Source organism: Culex pipiens, chromosome 3 (assembly GCF_016801865.2).
Source record: "Culex pipiens pallens isolate TS chromosome 3, TS_CPP_V2, whole genome shotgun sequence".
In the NCBI taxonomy this organism is placed as follows: Eukaryota; Metazoa; Arthropoda; class Insecta; order Diptera; family Culicidae; genus Culex; species Culex pipiens.
Window position 1 is genome coordinate 144617084 of NC_068939.1, and position 26919 is coordinate 144644002.

General features: G+C 36.2%; 1 protein-coding gene across 1 annotated transcript; it reads right to left on the bottom strand.

The window, feature by feature from the left end:
• Positions 1 to 346: 346 nt before the first annotated feature.
• Positions 347 to 19536, bottom strand: LOC120417168 (putative mediator of RNA polymerase II transcription subunit 26). Its single transcript, XM_039579150.2, has 3 exons — positions 19128 to 19536; positions 2485 to 2762; positions 347 to 2421 (listed from the first exon to the last, which is right to left on the bottom strand). The coding sequence occupies exons 1-3, from the start codon at positions 19143 to 19145 to the stop codon at positions 789 to 791; spliced, it is 1929 nt and encodes a 642-aa protein (XP_039435084.1). The 5' UTR covers positions 19146 to 19536; the 3' UTR covers positions 347 to 788.
• Between the last annotated feature and the right edge of the window lie 7383 nt (positions 19537 to 26919).

Here is a 26919-nt window from a genome sequence, read left to right on the forward strand (position 1 = left end):
TCTGTCTGTTTTGTCAAGTTTGGATATTACAATTTGACGTTCTACAGAATTAAATGAAAAATCAAAACAACACGAAGAAAAAGAGTTCCTAAAATCGAGAACAAGCGTTCATGACAATGGGAACCACGAACAAAGTGTTCAAATTTCATGGTACGTTTTTCAAAATCGTAACTTAAAACTAAGAATAAAACTAAGAACGTGGCAACAAATAGGAAAGGTATCAATCGTTCAAAGCATATTTAAATAGTTGTTTTTCCTATTTATTGAGCTTCTAATTACTTAGAGTCTGATTGTTTTTTGCATACATGCAACTCGAAATTGTCATCAGTCATTGGTTATTGTTGAGTCGCGAGGAAATATAACCATTTGTCATGTATTTACTTTTTATTGTATTTGTAATTTTCTACATTCTTACTACTAAATATTGCCTATGTGTCCTTGTCATTTCTTTACTTTTGTCATCATTCTTAGAAGATTAACACTGGTTCTGATGGTTTACTAGAGTTTCGGTCCGATTGTTGGAGTCGTTGGTACAGCAAAAATTTCATTTTTTCGATCCAGCTATCTGGGGGTCAACTCACTGTTGAGAGGTCCAAACAAAAAAAGGGGGTCAATTTTGAAAAGCACATATCAATATGGCGGCACCCCAGCAACGGGACAGCTTTTCATAACACTCTCTAGGGTTATCTCTCGGTTCATCTCACAGCTTACGGGCTATTAATTTAAATAAGAACAATCTAACAGGTATACAACTAGATACTGAATTTGGGGAGAGGGGGTCAGCGAGTTCACTGACTCTTCTTGGTTGGGCTGGATTGACTTTGCGTGGAGGTCGTCGCAGCCGCCGCCGCCGCCGCCGTGTTCTGTCCCTTCTTCCGCATTCGGTGTACCATTTTGTTGACCTTTTTGAACTGATCCTCGGAGTAGGGGGCGTCCCGTTTGCTGGATGCCCGCTTCGATGTGCTACTGCTGCTTCCGCTAGCAGATCTGGTCGAGTGCATCCGGTGGCCGGTATTGACCCGTGGTGAGTGTGCGTGGTAGTTGTACAGCTGCTGCTTGGGCTTCTGGGTGATGGCTACGATGGGTTCCGTGTTGTAGCGGGGTTCGACATCCGGTTCGGGGGACGAACCGTGACTGTGGAGGTCGTTGATTGCTTCGGGCGTCACGGCTTCGACGTAGGCTTTGTCCTCAAGGTAGGGCATCTGCGAGGGGTAGACCGCCTGGTAGATGTACTGCTGTTGTTCGTTTTGCTGGAGAGGTTGTGCCTCGGGTTGTTCTTCTGGGGCTGTTGGTTGGTGTACGGCGTACGTGGGCTGCTCTTGGGTGGCCTCCTGAAGTTGGGCTTTGGGGGATTGGGATTTGTAGATGACTCGAGTGTGCTTGTCGCTTGGGTAGTTTTCTACTAGCTTGGGCTCGGGAAGGTATTCTTCGTGTTGCTGGTGGGGCGATTGGTGTTGGGCGTGGTATTCGGCAAAGTTGGGGTACTTGGGCGATTGCTGATAGTGATGTTCATCTTGTTCTGGGGTGGGGGTAACGAAGTTGACCGTGGGTTTTTGGTAAACGTATTCCTGTTGGGGTTCTTCCTGAGCTGTTGGAGCTTCTTGGTGGACGTATTGATACTGGACTTGGGCTTGTTGCTGTGGAACAGCTTGCTGTGGGTGGTAGGTTTCGTACTGATAGGCTTGATGTTCTGGAGCTGGAGAACTGTGGTATGCAATGTGCGTTGGTGCTGGTTTTCTGTATGCCGGTTGGGTTGGTCTGCTTTTGGGTGATTCGTAGTAATGACCTTGCACGGGGACGAAGGTATTGTGGTGTGTTTTGTACATCGGGACGTACACTTCCTGTGTGGCATAAGTATCTTGCTGGCTGTACTTAGGTTGATGCGCATGCTGGGGCTGCTGATGGTGGTGGTGATGATGATGAGCTTGCTGTTGGTGGTAGTGTTGCTGTTGTTGTTGCTGGATAAGTTGTTGCTGCTGTTGTTGGATAGCATGCTGCTGATGCTGGTACTCCTGTTCTTGCAGTTCCTTATACAGCTGAGCAGCTCGAACCTCCAAGTATTGTTGCAGTAAAGCTTGCAGGTGCTGAGCATACTTGGCAGGACCAGGAATCTTCAGTACAATTGTTGGAGTGTCTTCCTGTTGTTGCACTTGCTGTTGATGATGTTGCTGCTGTTGTTGGTGGTAGTACTGTTGCCCGTGCGTAGTGTGTTGATAGTGTCCATCTGGGTAGACCTGGTAAACTTCCTCGATCGGTTTCAGTTCATAGCTGTGCGAAGGTGTGATTTCCAATTCGGTGACCGTTTCTTCGGTGGAGTGCATTCCTTTCAGATGAACGTTGTGCTGGGCGTAGGGATATAACATGTATTTCTGCTTCGAAAAATGATACCCTCCTTCAGGCTGGTTACTGTAGTGACCATATCTAAAAGAAAGAAAACCGTTTAGTCAAAGTACCTTTTAAAACTGAAATCTGAAACCCCCTCACCCCAGTTCACCGTCAATGTTTCGTTTGGCGCTTCTCGTATCCGAACTGTTGTCGCGCTGGACCTTGATGCGGATCTTGCTGCCGTGTTCGTTGAACTGCCGGTCAAGCTCTTTGATGAAGTCGATGTCCTCCGGCGGCAGACCGGTGAACTCCTCGACAACGGATTTCCTTGTTTTGGTGGGCTTTGCCGAAGAGGCCTTCTTGGTAGGCCGCTTTTCGGGCTTCTTCTCGCTGGCTGCAGACGCCTGCAGTATCAGCAGTGTGCCTAGCACCGTAAACTGTAGAAGAAGATTGAGTATTTTTAGTGTATTGGTACTGATCAATTGAATGGCCGTTTGCGTCGCTATTACCACCACCGTAATGAACAATTCAAATTTATATAAAATAACAAATTTAATAATTGATCCAACCTAAGTTACGTTCCCATACCATGCCTTAGGATATACCAAAAAAGTAGCTTTCACAGCGCTTGAGGAAGAGCTTTTCAACGACGAATAACTCAAAGAAAGACGTTACATGCGTCATGGCGAAGAAAGCAGCCGTTGAATGAACTTCTCGGAAAGAAAGCTTCGTCAGGTGAGGTTTACCGAGGTGTTCATTAAATTCACTGAACGAATCTCCAACCGGTGAACACTTTCGACAGTGATCGATCGTGAATCGTCTCGAAACAATCGTAACCGTAGTAATCTCAACCAATTGGTATCGCAATCGGATCGAAACGGCTCTCAACGTGCGACCTTGGCCGTTCAAATAGTCGATGATCGTATACACATGCTCGATTTGGACTCATTTCTCCAGTCCAGTTCGAGGGGTCGAGATGAACGATTGGGGATGTGTGCCAATGTGGCTCGCGAAACCATCATTACTGGCGCTGAAGGCGCTAACGAGCATCTTGTTAGTGCGCGTCCGTGGTGTCGAATTTGCCATCTTTGGACGGGGGTGCAGGTGTCGGACGCACGGGCCACGGCCGGCCTAATGGGCCGTAAACGGTGCGAGATATGATTTCGGTGATTTGCTGATTTTGATTTTTTTGCAATAGCATACATACATTCCATTTTTTTTCCTCAAATGGAATTGCAGTTTCGTGGCGTTCGTGCGTGCGTGACCAGCGATTGCCATTTCGTGAGGTTAGTGGAGATGAAAGGATTTTTGTTGGATGTAATAAATTGTTGTTTCGAATGGAGCAATGCATTCCCATATGGGAAGTTTCAACACACTGTTTATGATCGAAAATCACGTTTTAGGCAAGTTTTGAGGGCACATTTCTTCAAGACTTTCAATTATTTCATTACTGCCTCAGTATCATTTTTTTAAAGGCGTTGCTCAAAATTGCAAACATTTGAAGAAAACATGAACAGAGATTTGGATTGAACGGAAGAAATCCCATTAGAAACCTTTACTTTGGTCAGAGATTAACTATGCTATTAATTGACAGACGTTATCGTAAAAAATATTTAACTTTTAGTGAATGCTCACTTTTTTAGTTTTCTTTTTATCACAGAGTTAAATTCACAAAATATTATTTTTATAAAAGTTACATTTTGAATAAGAGTCATTGCCTGAGTCAAACCAAAGTAAAATGCGTTTTCCAGTGTAATGTGTAATTACAATACAATAAAATTTCAGATAATTTCAAATCGTTTCATGTTTAAAACACACATATAAGCATAATTAATATATTCATGCTCGGAACCGTGGTGTAGGGGTTAGCGTGGTTGCCTCTCACCCATTCGGCTTGGGTTCGATCCCAGAAGGTCCCGGTGGCATTCTTCGAGACAAGATTTGTCTGATCACACCTTCCCTAGAACGGGGAAGTAAATGTTGGCCCGGTCTAACCTAGAGGGTTAGGTCGTTAGCTCAGTCCAGGTGTAGGAGTCGCCTCCCTGGGTCCTGCCTCGGTGGAGTTGCTGGTAGGCAGTTGGACTAACAATCCAAAGGTTGTCAGTTCGAATCCCGGGGTGGATGGAAGCTTAGGTGTAAAAAGAGGTTTGCAATTGCCTCAACAATCATGCCTTCGGACACTTAGTTTCGAGTAGGAATCTCGCAATCGAAAACGCCAATGCAATGCTGTAGAGCGAATAATTTGATTTGATATTTTGCTTATTTTACAAAGTAAAAGAAGTTCATAACAGAGTCGAATAGTTTTACATTTGGCTTCAAATTTTAAGCCAAAAGGAAATTTTGAATTTTTGGTCCACAGATCAATAAAAACGGAAAAATTATTAGATTTTTGAACTCTTTAAAGTTTAGCTAATTGTAAGAAGTAGCATAACTGCAATCATGCCTTAATACATTGCATTTATAATTTTGTAAAAATGAACTTGAAATTGTTTTTTGAAATTGATCAGATTTAAAACAGTTAAAAAATCATTGATAAGAAACATGTAAAGAATCATCACGAGCCATATTCGACAAAAAATCATAATTTAATACACATTTTAATACAAGATGTAAACGATATCGAGATCCATCATCCAACCCATCGTTGGTTAGGTAATTGAAAGACCTTTTCAACGAGTTCAAATAAAGAAGATTTGGCAACCCTGTCTCGAGTTATGACCACTTAAGTTATGCCAACTTACACAGCAGTTGCCCCGACCCCTATTCGATTTACGTGAAACTTTATCTTAAGGGGTTACTTTTGTCCCTGATCACGAATTCGAGGTCCGTTTTTTGATATCTCGTGACGGAGGGGCGGTAAGACCCCTTGCATTTTTAAACATGCGAAAAAAGAGGTGGTTTTCAATAATTTGCAGACGGTGATGAGATAGAAATTTGGTGTCCAAGGGACTTTCAAGTTAAATTGGGCGCCCGATTTGATAGCGTACTTAAAATTCCGATAAAACGTATTTTTCGTTAGAAAAAATCACTAAAAAAGTTTTAAAAAAACTGGGCCATTTTCCGTTACTTAACTGTAAAAATTTTTTGGAACATGTAATTTTAACGGAAATTTAATGTTTTTTTTCGAATCAACATTAACCCAGAAGGGTCGATTTTACATTTAGATCATTTTTTTATTTTTAAATTTCGTGTTTTTTGTAACTTTGCAGGGTTATTATTTGAAGTGTAATAATGTTCTACAAAATTTTAAAGCAAAAAAATTTTAAAAAATTAATATGTAAACATAAGAAGTTTGATTGTAAGTTTGCTTGTAACCATCACGAGTTATCGTGATTTTACGTAAAACAGTTTTGAAAAAGTTGGTCGTTGTTGATCATGGCCGTTGATGGTCACCCGCGAAACACACAGATGACGTTACAAAGATAAACGCAAAAAGTAACTTTTGTCTGCTCTACAAAGTTGTAGAACATTGATATATTCTTAAAAATAACCCTGCAAAGTTAGAAAAAACACGAAATTTAAAATGATTTTTTTTGTTTTAAATGAAATAATGACCCTTCTGGATTAATGTAGATTCGAAAAGTACATTAAATTTCCCTTATAATGGCATGTTAAAAAAATACAGTTAAATAACGGAAAATGGCAGAGTTTTGAGAACTTTTTTAGTGTTTTTTCGATGAAGCATACGTTTTTCGGAATTTTGAGAACGCCAGCAAATCGGCAAATTGACTACATTGATCATTGCTTAATTACTAATAACAGGTGTCAGCATCAGGATTCATTCATGATTTGACAATACCAATTTCAACATTGAGCTCGATCAAAAAACTTGATTCCGAGTGCTGATACGCTTGACGTGGAATGACACAAAATTAAATTTGTTTCATAATGTGATGCCTTGCAAAACCAGCTCATCCGGAGCTCAAAAATGATTGACACAAACCGTGCAAAACAAACTTAAGTCTTTTACAGCATGCACGCTGCAACAGGCCGTGCCATATTTGGCACGTTAACCCAATAACCACGAACAATGTAGACCGTGCTCAAATTAAGTCCGCACTTCCTTTCTCCAAAACGATGGCTAATTCCATTATCTAACGTTTGCCAAAGCCTTTGTCTCCACAATGTAGCGTTGCATATCTGGGCCGCTAAAACTGACCACTGAAAGTGGCTTTTAGCACATGTTTTACAATGTAGCTTACGGCGTTCAAGTGGTCATTACTGGTTTTGAACATCCTCGTTGAAGCCCTAGTGACCGACAGGCCCCAGTCAAGGCGGCTTGTTTTGCTAGTTTGTTTACCATTTTTCACTCTCTCTCTCTCTCCCTCGCTGCGTTAATTTATTTTTTAATGACTTACATTTTCTCACTCGTAGACACTTTCGACGGCTGTGCGTAAGGAAATTGCCTGTTATGCTGTGGAAAATCGAAGCCGGTCAATTGTTTTTCCCATTAAGGGCACGTCGGCGAACGCACTGCTGCGGTTAAACTTTGAGGCAAGAAAAAAATCCCATCAAAAACCTAAACTTGTTTAGTCACGCGGCAATTCGAGAGCTTTGGAGAGAACTTACGACTTGGTTAGAGCCTATAGTCACAGCCCGCGCCTGAACCGGTTGACTGATTATACAATTTTCCAATTCACGCATTCTCGAGGCACAAGCCGCCCGACTACGGCTAGTTGTTTGTGCATGGTGCTGCCAGAGTTTGGCAGGAGGCTCAGGTTTAGCCGGTTGCTCCCCACATAGCTTGGGCTGGAGGCGGTTTTTGCGGATTAGCTGCAGGTTTTTGTCCATCCATGTTGTTGCGAATGCAAAGGCCCATAAGGAAGCGTTTGCGAATCGGTACTAGGGTACCGGTTTAAGTGACGGGGCCTAAACGCTGGTGGAGTCGAATTTTCCGATAGTCACCTGGAGGACTTGGTGAAATGCCGTGCGAAGGTGTGAATGTAATATAAAGTAATAAATGTACATGAAGTGCACTCAAATTAAGTCTTTTTTGAGAAATCTGTATAAGCTGAGAAAATGATCAAATATTCAATCTACTGAAAATTTTCTCAAATGATCAAATATTCAATCTACTCGCCAATTTCCCGTGGATACAAAAATTAACGAAAATTATTCTGATTCTGTTTCTGATTATTATATTGCATCAGAACTGTATAGAACAGCACTTTAACGTGAAGACTTCCATCATTGTCACGATTTTTCGTTCAAAGATATAAATTTTGCGTCGCTTTCAATATTTTGACAAAATTCCTTCTACAAGTTGTTTAGAATAGTGCTCTACACATGCTGATTCCTTTTGGTAACGATTATCCCATTCCTTGCAATGTTATGGAAATCGTCATTAATCAATGATTGCCAACTAGGCCGTCAATGATTGTGCCACAAAATTATATAAATTTTGAAGCACAATTGATTTAGATCAAAATTTCCTTCAGTGCCTTCAAGAAGGCAAAAACCGACACATGCTGATTCCTTTTGGTGCTGAAATTCGTTAAATTGAATTTAATACAGAATATTTTATAGTGATGATCAATTTTCTACGAAAATTATCAACGGCTTCACCTTAGGTCAAAATGAGTGTGAGGATCATTTAATGGCTTGGCTGCTTGTAAAATATCACGCAACTTTGAGAAAATATGTAAATTTTCTAATTTTGTATGCTGTTTTCAAATCGTACCAAATCAAAAAAAAAAATATAATAAGTATTTTTTTGTTGAGATTTTTTTTAATCAAAGTGTTTGGACAGTCGAAATCTATGCTTCACAACAATAATATTGCTTTTAATTTGTCTCAGTGCCATTAAAATTGAAATGAAAAAAAAAAAAAAAAAAAAAAAACATGCAAAAATAATGTTTTCCATGGCAAATAACTTATTACAAGACAAGTATTTTCAGCGCTTGAATGAATAGATAATCATTGAATTTGCTCTAAAAATCTATTTTCTAGCGCTATTTAACTTGAAACACTATTGCATGAAATTACAACTCAAAGTTGTAAAATATTTGAAGCAAGTTTTTGCAATATGGTTGCATTCTTTGGGTAAATTTCATATGATACGAAGTTGTTTTTAACAATTTTACATGGTTCCATTTATGGTATGATTTTAGTTTAATGGTTATATGGCCTAATAAATAAATTATAAAAAATCATGGTGCAAAAGTAGTTGAAATTAAACGATTTTTTTTTTCATATTTAACCCTATAACGCCTTTGGTAGCTCACGTGCTACATAAATTATTTATAACTTTAAATTCTTCTCGAACAACCCTTTATAAAAAAAAATGTATTATATCAATCAAATTTTCATCCAATTTGGTCAAGGTAAACAACACTATTAAACAAATCTCAATTTTGATCTTAGCCGGAAGAGGTGAATATTTTATTTTCAAATGATATAACAAAAAACATCGTTAAAATAGGTTGTCGAAAATAAAATCTATTTAATCTAGTTAATATTCATTCCATAATAGCGTAGTTTTTGTTGCTCAACATATAAGCAAACTAAATTCCTAGTTGTGAATGCTTCAGAAATAAATAATATTTGAATTAGACCTTGACATGACTTACAGATAAGCTGATTAGTTCAAAATGAACAGTAGATTGAAATGAATAAAATCAAATCAGGTTCTCTAATTATTTTTGCCTTCCTCACTGAGGTAAGGCTATAATCCTGCTCTAAAAATGAACTTTTTATTAAAAGCTCGAAGACCCACCTTACGTATAAATATCGACTCAGAATCGAAAACTGAACAAATGTCTGTGTGTGTATGTATGTATGTGACCAAAATTCTCACTGAGTTTTCTCAGCACTGGTTTAGTAAAAATTGCTTCAGCCAGTGCTGAAGCAATTTTTACTAAACCAGTTGCAATCGACTTGGTATAGGGTCACATACATCGCTATTGAATTGTTTGAAGTTTCGATAACTAGTTCAAAAGTTATGTATAAAAATGAGTTTTCACATATATCCGGATCTCATTTCTATGCATGTAAACGATGTCCGGATCCATCATCCGACCCATCGTTGGTTAGGTAATCGAGAAACCTTTCAAATGAGTCCACAACATTGAAGATCTGGCAACCCTGTCTCGAGTTATGACCACTTAAGTGGTATTTATGTACTTTTTTGAAGCCGGATCTCAATTGAATGTATGCAAGCGATGTCCGGATCCATCATTTGACCCATCGTTGGTTAGTTAATTGAGATACCTTTCTAATGAGCTCACAACATTGAAGATCTGGCAACCCTGTCTCGAGTTATGACCACTTAAGTGATATTTATGTACCTTTTTCAAGCCGGATCTCAATTAAATGTATGCAAACGATTTCCGGATCCATCATCCGACCCATCGTTGGTTAGTTAATTGAGATACCTTTCTAATGAGCTCACAACATTGAAGATCTGGCAACCCTGTCTCGAGTTATGACCACTTAAGTGATATTTATGTACCTTTTTCAAGCCGGATCTCAATTAAATGTATGCAAACGATTTCCGGATCCATCATCCGACCCATCGTTGGTTAGATAATTGAGATACCTTTCCAAAGAGCTTATAAAATTGAAGATCTGGCAACCCTGTCTCGAGTTTTGACCACTTAAGTGATATTTATGTACTTTTTTGAAGCCGGATCTCAATTGAATGTATGCAAGCGATGTCCGGATCCATCATTTGACCCATCGTTGGTTAGTTAATTGAGATACCTTTCTAATGAGCTCACAACATTGAAGATCTGGCAACCCTGTCTCGAGTTATGACCACTTAAGTGATATTTATGTACCTTTTTCAAGCCGGATCTCAATTAAATGTATGCAAACGATTTCCGGATCCATCATCCGACCCATCGTTGGTTAGTTAATTGAGATACCTTTCTAATGAGCTCACAACATTGAAGATCTGGCAACCCTGTCTCGAGTTATGACCACTTAAGTGATATTTATGTACCTTTTTCAAGCCGGATCTCAATTAAATGTATGCAAACGATTTCCGGATCCATCATCCGACCCATCGTTGGTTAGATAATTGAGATACCTTTCCAAAGAGCTTATAAAATTGAAGATCTGGCAACCCTGTCTCGAGTTATGACCACTTAAGTGATATTTATGTACCTTTTTCAAGCCGGATCTCAATTAAATGTATGCAAACGATTTCCGGATCCATCATCCGACCCATCGTTGGTTAGATAATTGAGATACCTTTCCAAAGAGCTTATAAAATTGAAGATCTGGCAACCCTGTCTCGAGTTTTGACCACTTAAGTGATATTTATGTACTTTTTTGAAGCCGGATCTCAATTGAATGTATGCAAGCGATGTCCGGATCCATCATTTGACCCATCGTTGGTTAGTTAATTGAGATACCTTTCTAATGAGCTCACAACATTGAAGATCTGGCAACCCTGTCTCGAGTTATGACCACTTAAGTGATATTTATGTACCTTTTTCAAGCCGGATCTCAATTAAATGTATGCAAACGATTTCCGGATCCATCATCCGACCCATCGTTGGTTAGATAATTGAGATACCTTTCCAAAGAGCTTATAAAATTGAAGATCTGGCAACCCTGTCTCAAGTTATGACCACTTAAGTGATATTTATGTACTTTTTTGAAGCCGGATCTCAATTAAATGTATGCATGGTATGGTTAGGTAATCGAAAGACCTTTCCAACGAGTCCACAACATTGAAGATATGGCATTCCTGTCTCGAGTTATGACCACTTAAGTTATATCTGTGCACTTATTTTTCAGGATCTAAAAAAATAGCTGAAATATGTGTCCAAACCACTCATATTACCCATTGTTGGTAAAAAGTGAGGAAGGCGTCAACCACATAGGTGGATTAAGTTAGTTTTTTGTATAATTTCAAAACGTTGGTGCCAAAAAAGTAGGAAAATGTATACTTCCGCTTGTATTTCGGGAATTTCCGGGAAATTTGTAAATTTCCCGGGAAACGAGAAATATTTTTTTCCGGGAAATCCCGGGAATTCCCGGAATTTTTATTCTCGGGATGGGAAATTGGACGATCTAATTGTAATGGTCACAGATTCCCAAAACTCGACATAATTTCTGCGATAATCAACATAAATGTTGATAGCCTCGTGCAATCTTGTCACTTCGCATATACATTTAATTTCGATCAGATCTTTTAATTTCCTGGAATTGCAAAAAATGGCCCTAGAGATTTTTAGTCAGTGATCGTTTGGTTATTCTTGCATGCACGTCTATTGTTTACATTTTTGGTTGTATCTCAAGACTCTGGCATCCAAATTTAACAACATATCTTGATAATGTTAAAAAACAGTGTTTTAAAAAATAAAAAAAAAATCAGTTTTTTCTTGAATTTCAAGATATTAAAAAAATCTAATTTTGTTGGCTCAAAACAACTTACAGTACAGTACGAAGCAGGAAAAGGTGCACCTCCAAGCTCAGCGCTGAAGATGAGCTTTCTTCTCTTCCCAGGTGCATTTCTGCAGATGCATCGAAATTTGCTGCTTGGAAGATGCAAGCGGCTGATGAGAGGCTGCTCTTTGGATGTTACGTCCTGTTTTGCAGCTTACGTGTACCAACTAATGCCGCGTCGTGCCATGTTCGCTCATGAAAAGTTATGTTTGCGCGAATATTTGTCGCTTATCGAGCGATACGAGAAAAGATCAATAGGTGAGCAGTGTTGCGCAATTTGATTGGTGTGCTGGCTAATGTGACAAGCGTTGTGGCCTTTCAGGGAAATATAGGTTAATTAAATGTCGATGTGTCAGCCTTTGATTTAGGTTCAAAAATATGCGAAATCTGCAAGGTGTTAATGTGGTTCCATTATTCACACTATTTGCATAATTTGGATTGGCTAATTCAATTAATCTTAAGGATTTTAAGCTAATTTGGTGGTTTGTTGATTCAGTTGACTGGAACGTCTTTTCTTCTTCTGCAGTCAAATATCGCTCATGTAACCACCATTCAAGGTTCGGCTCGGTAGGGAACAACATGGTGATGCATCACCGGAGATAATCTTGAGCATTTTCTGCAGAAGAAAACCATCCCATGCTGTGGTGCGTACACGTAAACTCCGCGCCCAATTGCCTGGTAACTCCCTACTTAAACGTGAAGTCACAGCCACTGAATAAACGTTGCTGCACCAGCAACTCATCAACTGCGGCAATCCATCAATCTGCGACGAAGACAACAGTAGCAGGAAAATGAGAGCACCAGGGTGGAAAACCCACTGCCCCAGTGAGAGGCAGCGCCGCGTTGCACTGATGTTGTCGCCCCTCAATCGGGGTAGGAACGTAATGGGTTGATTATGATTTGGCGAGGTCGTTGCATGGGCTGGAACGTCGAACCCTCTGGGGGTTTGGGAGCTTGTAGATGTTCGACAAAATGGTGGATTCAATTAAAATGTGATGACATTTTAAATTGAAGCGATCTAAGGTTGATCCAACTGAATGGAATGCTAATTTTTGCATGGCATTTAAAATAATATTTTCGGGGATAATCAATGGTTACATTATATAAACTTGTTTCAAATTATTCTATCGGTTAAAATTTAGATTTTCGATCTATTTTGTATTCTGATTTTTTGGTACGGATTTTCAACAGACTTTACCTTATAGGTGAATTATAGGTTTTAAAATCATATCAATTCAACAATTTTGTAGATTAACTTTTCATGGCACTTATTTATATTATAATATAAGTTGGTAGTGATAAAATTCGTCCTTCAAACAAACATTGACCGACAAAAACCACATTCAAAGAAGTTTTCACAAATAATGCATATCTGTTTACAAAGACATAAACATAAATAATAAATTTAATCCAAAATTTGCAAGAATAACCTCGACCTTGGTAGTCATCTGGAAATTGTACATTGTACAAATTTCCAATTGCATTTTTGTCTAAAGCAAACTGAATTTTCATGTTTTTTGAATTTAGAGCATTTGGAGGACTTACATATTACAATTGAAAACGTTTTTGAAGATTTATTATTTATCGTAAAACACCCCGGTTTACGATGAATAAACTTTGATAGGATTTCGATTTGTTTTTGGAATATTTTCCAACAGGTAAGGTTTTTCTCAAGATTATTATTTTTAAAACATGTACTGGGGTAGGCCACACAAAGTCCATGCACTATTTTGGAGAAAAGTTTTTTCAATAGTGTTTAGAAAAATAGTTACGTTAAAAAATTCTCGTTTTAATTCCGGGGTGACTTTGATAGTAATAGTTTTTCTTGTTAAAATCATATTTAAGATGTTCAAACTTTATTTGTACTGTCAATGTACCATCACTAATGTAGCTGATAAAGTTTTTAAGAAAAAAAATCAATGTTTATATTTAGTTAACTAAGTTTAAAAGGTTTTCAATAAAATAGATATAAATTTTAGGTAAAATTGTTAGAAAGTCGGAATTTTGTTTGAATTTTTTTTAAAACTCGTTTTGTTTATAAAATTATCGATTTATATTGCATTTTATACTAAATTCGAAGCAGGAATCACAAGTTTTCACATTTTATATGAAATTTGTGCAACTGAAATTGCCTGTAAAAATTTTGAGATTTTTTTTAATTGTGTTTCAAAAACACATATTATTTATTATTTACAAACTTATTTAACCTTCTCCTAGTGGAATATGTCCAAAGAATCCGAAAATGCAATCATGTTCATTGAGAAAATCATAACACTTAGAGAAGTTTAAAATAATGACTTTTATCAACATTTTCTTAACTATAGTTAACTAACTTTTTAAACTTTTCAAAATTTTATGAAAAGTTCTTCTTGAGGTACTTTGAACACTTCTCTACCACGGTCAGTATGATTCTTAACCATTCCTTGCGTATTTTAATTGTACTTTTCATTTTGTGGAAAATTCGCAAACCTATCAAAGTCACCTCGTTTTACGGTATTTATTTTCTCTTAGGGCCTTATGCAAACTAAATATTTCGGAAAAAATGTAAAAGGACTTTATGTGGATAAAAAGGCCATTACATATTATTTGTTTTGTTTAAATTTGGCAAAACCAGACTACCATTCTAGCTCATTTTTTTAAATTGAAAATTCATTAATCAAAAACGCTTATTAACATGAGCATGTCAGTCATTCAATTTTGTTCTTGTATTTTTTAAAACGGCTGAAATTTTTTGGTGCGTTTGATATGGCCAAAGAAGCCATTTTGCATCACTAGTTTGTCTATATAATTTTCCATACAAATTTGGCAACTGTCCATACAAAAAATTATTTATGAAAATTCAAAAATCTGTATCTTTTGAAGGATTTTTTTGATCGATTTGGTGTCTTGGGCTAAGTTGTAAGTATGAATATGAACTACACTGAAAAAATGAAACAGGGTAATTTTTTTTTTGGTGATTTTTAATTTCACTTTTTGTTACTAAAACTTGAAAACACTATTTGAACTTTTTTTATATGTTTTAGGAGGCATCAAATGCCAACTTTTCAGAAATTTTCAGAATGTGCAAAAAATGTTTGACCGAGTTATGAATTTTTTAATCAATACAGGTTTTTTTTTTCAAAAATCGAAATAACGGTCGCAAAAAAATATCAACTTATTTTTCGATGTAAAATCGAATTGTCAATCAAAAAGTACGTAAGTGGCAGACCCCAGCATTACTTATCTAATTGATGAAAAATAAAAGCTCCCCCCACAATGCCCTGTAGAATGATTACAGCTGATTTTAAAAACCAATACCCGCCTTTTTCTGCTAAATTGGACCTCTGGTGCCGATAGGGGTAACGCAGCGTAGATAATTTGAAACTTGCCTCCGATCTGCGCCACTGCTGCAGTCGTGTGAAATGTGGGAACCGTTTTTACGACGGCAGTCAGTGTTATTAATGGTTTCAACTGTTTACAGCTTACTTCTGTCCAGTTGCGCCCCCCGGAGGGTCGAACCGTTTTGAATCGGAGGATGACTGCAAGTGCCGCCCTTTAGATGTTATTTGAATGATATATCAGCAGACCTGGTGGACTTTAGGTTGTGGTTTATGGTTTAATTATATAATAATGGTTCAACTATTGAACTTTTTCGTAGGCCTCGGGGAGTGTATAATTTGCGGCGGCAGTTTAAATGACTCTATTTTTCAAGACCCTTCATCAACTTTATGCAACACGAACTTTGTGATCATTTTGAAGGATCGCAACAGGCTGTTTTCATGATGATGTACAAATATTATAGAATATTTGGTGGTTTGTGTTTTTGGTTGCACAAACTTATTTTCTGATTTATTCGTTTCTAAGTTATTGCTGGTTGAATAATTATCAATTTTAATATTTTTTAAAGTTCTTGAAAACAACTACTCATTGAAATTCATATATGTTTTGACTAAGGCTTCCAACTCTTGCTGAGTAAAATTCCTAAAATCATGCCGATATGACACCATGGTATAACAAAAACTATTAAGGAATTATTTATATAAATTTGGAATTAAAAATATAAAACTGTCTCGTTTTTACAGCCTACAAATATCACTTTGCCATCAGACTTCTCATGACTTGCAATTTTTTAAATATTCACAAAACGATTTGTTGAATCAAATCATCATGCTCTTCCATTTTTTTCATCGCCTAAAATTTTTCGAAATGTCTAGAGTTTTTGCTAAAAAAGATCCTAAAAACATGTGAAATACAATAGAGCAATTCTCTACCAAAACCGGAAATGGATTTTATTTGTATTTTTTGATTTGGCTCAAACTTTGTGGGGGCCTTCCCTATGACCAAATAAACTATTTTGTGTGATTGGTTCATCCATACAAGTCTCCATACAATTTTGGCTGCTGTCCATACAAAAATGGTATGTAAATATTCAAACAGCTGTAACTTTTGAGTGAATTTTCTGATCAATTTGGTGTCTTCGGCAAAGTTGTAGATATTGTTGAGGACTTTTGAGAAAAAATAGGTACACGGAAAAAAAATTGCAGATTTTTTAATCAACTTTTTTTTTACTAAAACTCAATTTCCCAAAATACGTATTTTTTGATTTCGAGTTTTTTTGATATGTTTTAGGTGCAAAAATCCGCAACTTTTGAGCCATAGAGAAACATGGTCATAAAATCTGCCGCCGCGAGTTATGAACTTCTGAAAAAATAGTGATTTCTGGATAAAATCGAAGTTTCATGTAAAAACAAGTTCGACATTATTTTTTAATGCAAAATTGAATTTGCAATCGAAAAGTACTTTACAGATTTTTTGATAAAGGGCTCCGTTTTCAAGATATAGCCACCGAAAGTTTGATTTTAGCGAAATATTTGCAGTTTTTCAATTTTTAAAAATAGTGACCATGAGTGATTGTTTCTAAAAATATTTTCTTTGAAAAGTTCAGAAAATTTGCTATAAAATTGTCTAAGAGACATTGAAGATTGGACCTCGGGTTGCTGAGATAGAGCCGCTTTAAGAAAAAGAAACACGAAAAGTTTTCTTAATCTCACCAAAACAACGCACCATTTTCTAATGACCATATCTCAGCAATTAATATTTTTTTGAAAAGATCGCAAAATTTTACGAATGTTTCATGTATTAACATTGATAATCGGACCATTAGTTCCTGAGATATCGTCATTAGAAAATGGTGGGTTATTTTGGTGAGATTAAGAAAACTTCAATTTTCGTGTAAGTATTTTTAGAAATGGTCACTTATGGTCACTATTTTCAAAAATTGAAAAACTGCAAATATTTCACTAAAATCTAACTTTCGGTAGCTATATCTTGAAAATGGAGCCCTTTATCGAAAAATCTGTAAAGTACTTTTATATTGCAAATTCAATTTTTCATTAAAAAATTATGTAAAACTTGTTTTTGCATGAAACTTTGATTTTTTCCAAAAATCATTGTTTTTTCAAAAATTCATAACTCGGCAGCAGATTTTTTGACCATGTTTCTCTATGGCTCAAAAGTTGCGGATTTTTGTCCCGTAAAACATATCAAAAAATCTCAAAAATCAAAACATTCGTATTTTGGGAAATTGAGTTTTAGTGAAGAAAAAGTTGATAAAAAAATCTGCAGATTTTTTTTTCCGTGTACCTATTTTTTTCTCAAAAGTCCGCAACAATACCTACAACTTTGCCCAAGACACCAAATTGATCAGAAAATTCACTCAAAAGTTACAGCTGTTTGAATATTTACATACCATTATTGTATGGACAGCAGCCAAAATTGTATGGAGACTTGTATAGGTGAACCAATGACGCAAAATGGCTTATTTGGTCATAGGGAAGGCCCTCACAAAGTTTAAGTCAAATAAAAAAATACAAAAAATTAAAATGGTCGAAATCGGCCGATTTCGTAGAGAGTTGCTCAATACCTTATAGGACCTTCTAATAAAACTCTAGATTTGGAGAGAGTCAAAAATACGTACGGTAAGGAAAAATAGTTGGTAGCCTTAGTTTTGACTGATTTTACAGAGATAGTAAAAATTTGATCCATTTTCAGCCATTGTTAAAAAAATAGATAAAACATGTCCCTAAGTTACAACCATCAAAAATTGCTATGCAAAAGAAAATCGTTCATTAAAATATTATGAAAAATGATATTTTGATAGTTTTACAACTTAACCAAAGTCACTAAATCGATCAAAAAATCGGTTGTCAAGATGTTGATTTTTGAATATTTTATAGCATTATACATCTACAGTTAATCTTGAAAAAAAATATAAGTGGAGAAAATAGTATATTAAACGTTTTGGCACTTAGACACAAAAGTTGCTCAATTTCGTGCTATATTACTAAATTTTAAATTGAAAGATAAATTAACAAAGCATTTAAATTTCTTCAATCATTAGTTAAGAATCTTGAAAAAAAAAAATCAGATGCCTTATTCGTTGTGAAAAGCGGATATAAATAAAATTATACAATTTTAGAAATAAAAAGCTGTCAACTCAAAATTGTTGAATGCTCCACTAGATCAATGTTATTGTTATTGGCTTAAGCAACAATTGTGAACAAACATTTTGATTTGCTTTAAAAATATGAATATTGTAAAGCTGAGATCTCAAATATTTATCTATGAGTTTTTAAATTAAAAAAAACATGTCTCAAGTATGTATTATATGGTTATCTTATACTTAAAATATACTGAATTCTTCAAGCTGCTCTCTAGATGAACCATGTTCCAAAATATAGCAACCGTTACGTTCAAACTGTTCAAATCCTCAATACACATGTTCAAATCAGCAATACACATTTCCAAGGACACCTTACCATCACCAGCTTCTTTGGAAATATCGTCTTTTTATATCAAACCGTTCAAAGCTCGTAACAACTTTTTGCGCATTCCACTAATGACTACCACCAAGCAGCATTTTTGCAAGGTTCATCAGGTCACTTCAAAGGTTCTTCATTACGTCTTTCTCTCTTCACAGTCCACACTTAAATTAAGTCGATTCATCACCATTGCTAATAACACCGTTCGTAACCCCAATCCAATATCACTTTGTTTCATCTGTTCTGAACTCATTGCAGGCCATAGTAGAACCACACAGTTGTTAATTATATAACACCAGCCCCAAGCCGCATGTAGATCCTTGATCGTTGTCTGCTGGCGCAACAAACAAGTCTTCTTTGAACACACACACACACACACTCGTTCTACATCTGCCACAAGTCCTTCAGTTCTGATCTCGCAGATCATTTAGCTTGGCGCGTAATTGAATCTCGTTGCACAGCACAAATTACCCCGGTATCGGTATCTAATTAAACACTAGCAAGCTCTAAATTCTTTGCGTTGCGGTTAAGTATAGAGGAAAAGAAGCGACTACAAACGGCGGAAATACCACAGTAACACGCCAAAAGCCAAAATAATCGACATACCACAATAATCCACTTCATTCTGTATCAACAGTCCATACGATACTAAGAGGTGCTAAAATGCGGAATAACACTTTTATAATTGCTTCCAAATAAGTCACTCGGCTCCCCAAGGGTCGTCGTCGTCGTCGTCGCAGGGAACTCTCACTCTCTCGGGCTCGAGGGTCCGTCCCCGTCCACGAAAGTGGGTCTCACTAGCTGCGCTCTCGCCGCAGTGGTCACCCGGGTTTAGTCGCTTGCACTAAGACGCTTCGCGTCCTCGTCCAGCTCTCACTTTCGTTCGGACTGGTCTCTCGGTACGCTGGAGAGCATCCACGTGGAACTCACCCCGCGCACACGTGCTTCTGGTTGAGCAAAACAAAAAAAAAAAGGTTGGTTCGAGGATTCGGGGGAAAAAACACGCGCGAAACGCACTTACGCCACGACGGTCGGTTGGCGTCTGCCGTTGAGCCGAGCTAGGGTCTCAGGCCCAGGTCGCCAGTCAGTTTGGTGCGCACGGGTTCCTCGCTTGGGGCGCGTGAGCACGTTGAAGTCGCCGGCGCAACGTTGGTGAGAGAGAAAAGAAAGAGATGAGCAGCTGAGAGTGTGGCATAGAAGAGAGCGAAAGTTATGCTTTTAGAAAGGTAAGTTGCAAGGAATGAGAATTGCAGGTTTCCTTTATAGATCTATATGAAAAATAAAAATAAAGTTCTACACTGAAATAAAAAAAATAGTACCAAATTCCTTTATTCTAGGAATTTTGCCTCTTTTCCTTATTTAGTAATCGGGTTTTTTGGGTTACTTAATAAGGAAAGGAGCCAAAATTCCTAGAATTTAGGAATTCGGTACTTTTATTTTTTTTTTCAGTGTAAGATTTTTTACTCACTTTATTATCCCATCTTTTGGATTTTTCAAAAAGTTTTTGTGTTTGGCTAAATTTTTATGTATAATTTATATTTCTATTTAACGTCATGATTCGAAATCCGGACACTTAGTACCATATTATTTTGGTTATAGCTGGCAAAAAATCATGTAATGAGTTGGAAATGTAGAAATATCATCAGGATTTAGTATAAACAGTCAGTTTTAAGAGAATGCATGCAAAATATGTCTTTTCTAACAATTTTTCATCAGAATTTGAAAATTAAAATGACTTGTTGTGCTTCGAATCCCGGACACTGTTAAAAGCTGATTCGAAATCCGGACACTTTTGCTTCGAATTCCGGACACTCGATTTTGTTTATGAATCTCACAAATTTGGACTGAAATGTTAGTGAATGGCATTCTTTAGGTCACAAATAAGTTGTTAACATCAAAACAATCGATAGTTTTTATAAAAATTTGCTAGAATTTAAAGAAATCAAAAACATAAATTTCTGCTTTGCCTTTCCGGTGCTTCGGACGCCTATGAAATATTTCCGTTGAAATGTTTCGCATTTCTGGTAAACTTATAATTTTATATTATTTAATTGTTTTGGCATTAACTACAGCGTTCAAACAAACTTTAAATGAAAGTTGATGTTAGAATTCATCAAATAACACAGTTTTGACATTCATAATGCGAACTTATATCCAAATAATTGATAAAACAAGTTGAAGTGTCCGGGTTTCGAAGCGTCCGGGAATTCGAATCATGACGTTATATACAGCAATTCCATTGAGCAGTTCTTTCAGATTTTTGCCTTCCTCACCTCACTGAGGCAAGGCTATAAAATCACTCAAAAATTGAACTTTTTAAATAAGCCTCCCAGATATACCTTTACGTATACATATCGACTCAGAATCAAATTCTGAGCAAATGTCTGTGCGTGTGGATGGACGTAGAATTTTTTTCTCACTCACTTTTCTCGGAACTGGCTCGACCGATTTTGTCCGGATCTATGTTTTTGGATTTGCCTTCAGGTTCTTTAAGTCTTTTTTAAATTTCATCCAGCTTGGTGCAGTACTTTAAAAGATATGTTCGAAAAACTGTTTTGGTTGATACTAAAAAGGGTCATTATTTACATAATTTGAAAGCTCCGGCGGATAGCTGTCGGAACTTTACGCTCAGTGCACGCACACAAACACTGCAGTGCTTTCAAATGGTTCATTAAATTTATCATACCTAGATGGCAGCACTCAGATGCATAGTGTCTTTACTAAGTAAGCGTTAGCCAAAGCTTTCGTAGTGTGTGGTTGCAAGGCTTTTAGGAGGAAGGCAGCAACCACCTTCCGGTGGATTAAGTAACGTTTTTTTTGTATGTTTTATTCACTGAAATAAAAAAATAGTACCAAATTCCTTCATTCTAGGAATTTTGCCTCTTTTCCTTATTTAGTAATCGGGTTTTTTGGATTACTTAATAAAGAAAGGAGCCAAAATTCCTAAAATTTAGGAATTTGGTACTTTTATTTTTTTTCAGTGTTCCGACTGATTTTTTTTTGGAAGAAAGCCATTTTGCATCATTAGTTTGTCCATATAATTTTTCACACAAATTTGACAGCTGTTCATACAAAAATAATTTTCAAAAAAAATCACTATAGTACATTTTGATTGCAAATTTGATTTTCCGTCGAAAAATGAAGTGGACAAATTTTTGCGACCAATATTTTGATTATTTGAAAAAAATCAGTATTGATAAAAAAAATCTGAAAAGTTGGCATTCAATGTCCTCAAAAACATATCAAAAAATAAAAACATTAAATTGCAAATTAAGTTTTAGTGACAAAAAGTTAAATAAAATATCAACAATTTTTTTTCCTTGTATTATCCATACCTACAACTTTGCCGAAGACACCAAATCGATGAAAAAATCCTTCAAAAGATACAGATTTTTGAATTTTCATGCATCATTTTTCTATGGACAGCTGCCATTTTGTATGGAAAATTATATGGACAAACTAACGATACAAATTGGCTTCTTTGGGCATACCGAAGGTACCAAAAATGTTTCAGCCGGAATAAAAAATCCAAAAATTAAAATTGAAGAAAAAATACAGTTTTCGTAGAGAATTGCTCTATTTGAAAAGAGCCTAAACCGATCAAAAAGTTCTCCCCAAAAATCGATTCAATCATGTCGTGCTATCTTGACCCACTCCAAAAATTGCTGTAGGTACGACAACTGGTCAACGGGAATTCAAGTCAGAACATGTTTGACGCACGTACATTGCAGACTACTGTAAATATTTGTAATTATAATTCGGGACTCCGGCAACCGAATTCAGCCAAACTTCGGGATAGTGCACAGAACAGAACAACCAACCAATCAAAACGTATTTGTTATTGTTTATATTGTGTGCTCTATTTTTTAAATGGCCATATCTTGGAAATAAGAAAAGATAGAACAAAACATTACCACTATTTTTTTTTCTTTATTTGGCTCATACTCTTTGGGTGCCTTACCTTTGACTGAAGCAGCCATTTTGGTTTACCCATATAAGGCTCTATATATTTTTTCACTTGTTCATACAAAAGGGTACGTTAATATTCGAAATATTCGGTTGCAATCGACTTGGTATAGGGTCTCAAACATCGCTATTGAATTGTTTGAAGTTTCAATAACAAGTTCAAAAGTTATGTATAGAACCCGATTTAATCCCACCTGGGGTGAGATAGAGCCTTTCTTACTAAAGAATATAACAATGATAGAACTTCTTTAAATTCAACATCGACTTTGTTTATTTATAACGTCAGCACAAAAGAATAGGGGAAATTCTCGTATGTTTGGCAGGTTAAGCACTCGCTCCTAATTCCGTCCAATTTGCTGGTTTTCACTATTTAAACAACTGATTTTGCAAAACTTTTGATAGAAACTTGCTTGCTCACTTCTTATTGAGCTTTTTATCACTCGACTTCAGTTTAAAACGCTTTTAATTAGCGTTAATTGACTGTCAAATTTCTGACCTGCCAACATTAGAGGCACGCTGGAATTAGATGCTGTTCCCCTATGACGAAAGCAAAGTATTATAAATGATATGTTTTCCAAAAGAAATAAAAAACGTAATTTTCACCAAAAGAATATGTTTAACCGTACATATAAAGAATGTGACATTTTCAGAAAACGTTATTTGAGTTGTCTCCTACAAAACCCTTCAAACAGGATCAAGTTTCATTGAAAAGACTGAGAAATTGCAAAGTCCATAAAAAAATCAATGTTGACCTAACTTCACCCCTACTGCAGGTTTATTTTTAATGAATTGGCAATAAATAGCCACTCCAGCCACAATAAATTTAATTATCGCAACGAACAAAAAATATTTACTTCTAACTCAGACCGGACCCTGATATACCATTACACCGGTCATTGTATGCTAGCGATGCATAAAACGAACAGCGACCCAGAAACGTAGCAACATCTAGAAAGAGGAAAGAATCATCAAAACGGAACAAGTTATAGAGCAATGCAATGTTTCTCTTGGGCCCTGCTGAGGGCGCCAAATTGCACCCTCAGGGTTGTTACGGGAGAGTCGAAAAAAAATCCGCGCCAAATCCGCGCCGACCTAAAATCCGAAAACCGCGCGAAATCCACGCCATATAAAAAATATCGCGACCAACATTTAAGAAATTTAATTTTTTATATTTTAATGAAGAAAAACTAATTCAGAAAGTATTTGATTAAAAAAAACCCGGCTCCAAAAGAATGAAAGCAATAAATCCATTTAAAAAAAATCCTCAAGAGACGGCAAGGGCCATGAAAAAAAAATCTTCAAAATAGAAAATACAATATTTAAAACCCTGAAAATTTAACTTCAAAAATACCTCAAAATTTAATCAAAATCTAAAATTATAATATGATAAAATTTTAAATTTCGATAGTCTAAATATTCAAAATCTAAGAATTTTAATACAATTTGTAATCCAAAATCGTCGCTAAAATTTCACTCCGAAAGAAATTTAATTTCCGATATTTAAAATAATGTCTTCTCATAATTTCAAAATCTCTTACATAAAATAGGACTTCAAAAATTGTGGAATACAAGAATTTAAGAACTAAGAATTTAAACATAACAACTTTTTAGAATTTTAGAATTTAAGAATTTAAGAATTTAAGAATTTAAGAATATAAGAATTTAGGATTTTAGAATTTAAGAATTTAAGAATTTAAGAATGTAAGAATTTAAGAATTTAAGAATTTAAGAATTTAAGAATTTAAGAATTTAAGAATGTAAGAATTTAAGAATTTAAGAATTTAAGAATTTAAGAATTTAAGAACTTATAAGCTTAAGAATACTAAAATTCTTTTATACAGTCGACTCTCTGGCTGTCGATCTTCTTGATATCAATATTGCTCTATGTACCGATGAATTCTTCAGTCCCTTCAAACTGCATACTTCGATTGTCTTTATTCCTCGATATTTTCTCTTCCTTGAAGGATCTCTTCCTCGACGGCCCGTTGGATTCCATTTGCTCTAAACATCAATTCCGGTTGTCAATAATTTCATTATCTCATGGCTTGCATAGACATTTTTCTTTGAGAAACGAAGCTTTGAAGGTTGTTTGACATTTCTTTGTTTTTGTTTGCTGGACGTTGCCATGATTCTCTCCCATAGCTGGTCAGCAAGAAAAAACAAATTTCAATCGAGTCTTCATTTTGCATCGTTCTGTAAACTGATGCTTCTCTTCTTCGACTGTCCCTTGGATATTGACAACCAGAGAGTCGACTGTATATTGTTTTGAATTTGATATTTTTTAGTTTTTAAATTTTGACTTTTCAATTTTGGTTTTTTTGAATCTTCAAATTTTTTGATTACCCAAATTTTTAGTATTTTGAATTTCAGATTGCTAAAATTTTGAATTTAGAAATTCCAGATTTTTTAAATAACGATTTTAGAAATTTCGAAAAAATTAATATGTATATTGATTTTTTTGTTATAATAAAAACTATTAAAACATTTTTAATTTTTTTGGAATTTTCTGTTTTTTTTTATTTTTGCCAAGAATGTTTAAATTTAGAAAAAAAAATATTTCTACCGATTCAATTCCATTCCAAAATTCGAAGTGGAGGCCAGCTTCTGTCTGGCGCCCACCAGAACAAGCCCCAATAATAGTTTTTGTTACACATTCTAATGTCTATATCTTCGGGAAAAGTTTGTAATATTTGATTTACAAAATTAAAAATTGAATAAATCCAGTATAAAATTAAAAATAAATAAGGTTAAAAATCATTACTCAAAACTCAAAAGAAATTAAATATTCAAAGCCGGAAATGTTAAGAAATTACAAGAAACATATAAAAAATAATTTCTACATAATCTTCATCCTCCTTTTTCGATGTTTCGTACTATGAAAATACAAACAAACATTTTTAGAAGAAAATTCAATTAATAAAAATTATGAAATTCGTGCACTTAAAGGAAAAAACAAATTATCGTAATTCCTGATAATATTTTTCTTAATAACTTGAAAGTAATTCTATCTCTCTCAATTAATTTATGTATCAAAATCATCATCCGCGCGAAATCGGCGCCTGAGCAAAATTAGCCAGCAAATCCGCGCCAGATCCGCGCTATCCGCGCGAAACGCGCCATCCGCGCGATCCGCGCCGTCCGTAACAACCCTGCACCCTGTTCAATTAACTTATGAAATCAAGAAAAATGGAATCTACTTTTAAGCGATTTTAGGAGCAAACGGGAAACAAATTGATTGTAGCAGGATGAATATCCTATGTCACAAAAGTTTTAGCATAAACATTGGACAGATATGCAAAACGGACAGGACAAAAAAAAACGAGAAGCTACGATATCTTTCATGTTGAACGAAACATCGGTAGACAAGCTACTACAAACGAGTATAAGTCGAGCAAAACATATATGCGCCAGCATTCTCGCGCCAGTATTCGAAGCTCAACTTGACAACTTGTCGACTTGCCGACGAAGCGTCAAAAATCGATGCAGTGTGATTTTTTGGCGATTTTTCCGATTAAAATTCATGCTGAATCGACATATTTACGAAGATGGAAATGACGTCCTGGCTTAAAGTAAAACTTATACCTTTCTTTAGTAAGAAAGGCAAAAATGTGTTTTTACATATATCCGGGTCTCATTTATATGCATGTTAACGATATTCGGATCCATCATCCGACCTATCGTTGGTTAGGTAATCGAAAACCCTTTCCAACGAGTCCACAACATTGATAATCTGGCAACCCTGTCTCGAGTTATGACCACTTAAGTAATATTTATGTACTTTTTTGAAGCCGGATCTCAATTAAATGTATGCAAACGATGTCCGGATTCATCATCCGACCCATCGTTGGTTAGGTAATCGAAAACCCTTTCCAACGAGTCCACAACATTGATAATCTGGCAACCCTGTATCGAGTTATGACCACTTAAGTTATATCTAAAACAATAGCTGAAATATGTTTCCAAACCACTCACAATACCCAAAACAAAAAAAAATCAAACCATCCACATTAACGACCCCGGGTCTTTTGTGGTCTCTATTGCAAGTTTCTGCTCGAACCTAGGAGTCCGAAGGCTTGAATGGGGAGAGCACCCAAACCTCTTTCTACTCCAAGGAACCTTCCACACCAGTGTTTGAACTGACGATGAACTGATTGCGAGTCCAACCGCCGCCAGCGATTCCACCGGAGTAGGTTTGGTTTGGTGTGTTGTTTGTACTTATGGCATGAAGACGACTCCTACACCTGGAATGACTTAACGGCCTAACAACCAAGGCCGGGACCGCCATTTTACTTCCTCATCCGATGGAAGGTTGCAGCAGATGGGAATCGAACCCAGAATCATCCGCTTACAAAGCGGACAGCGTAACCATTCGGCCACGCACTGCCACTACCCAGCACATTACCCTTTGTTGGTAAAAAGTGAAGAAGGCATC

Bases quoted from the DNA above. Each gene is read 5' to 3' on its own strand.
- LOC120417168 (XM_039579150.2), bottom strand. The intron at 2,422-2,484 runs GTGAGGGGGTTT...TCTTTCTTTTAG, and splicing joins AACATTGACGGTGAACTGGG to ATATGGTCACTACAGTAACC.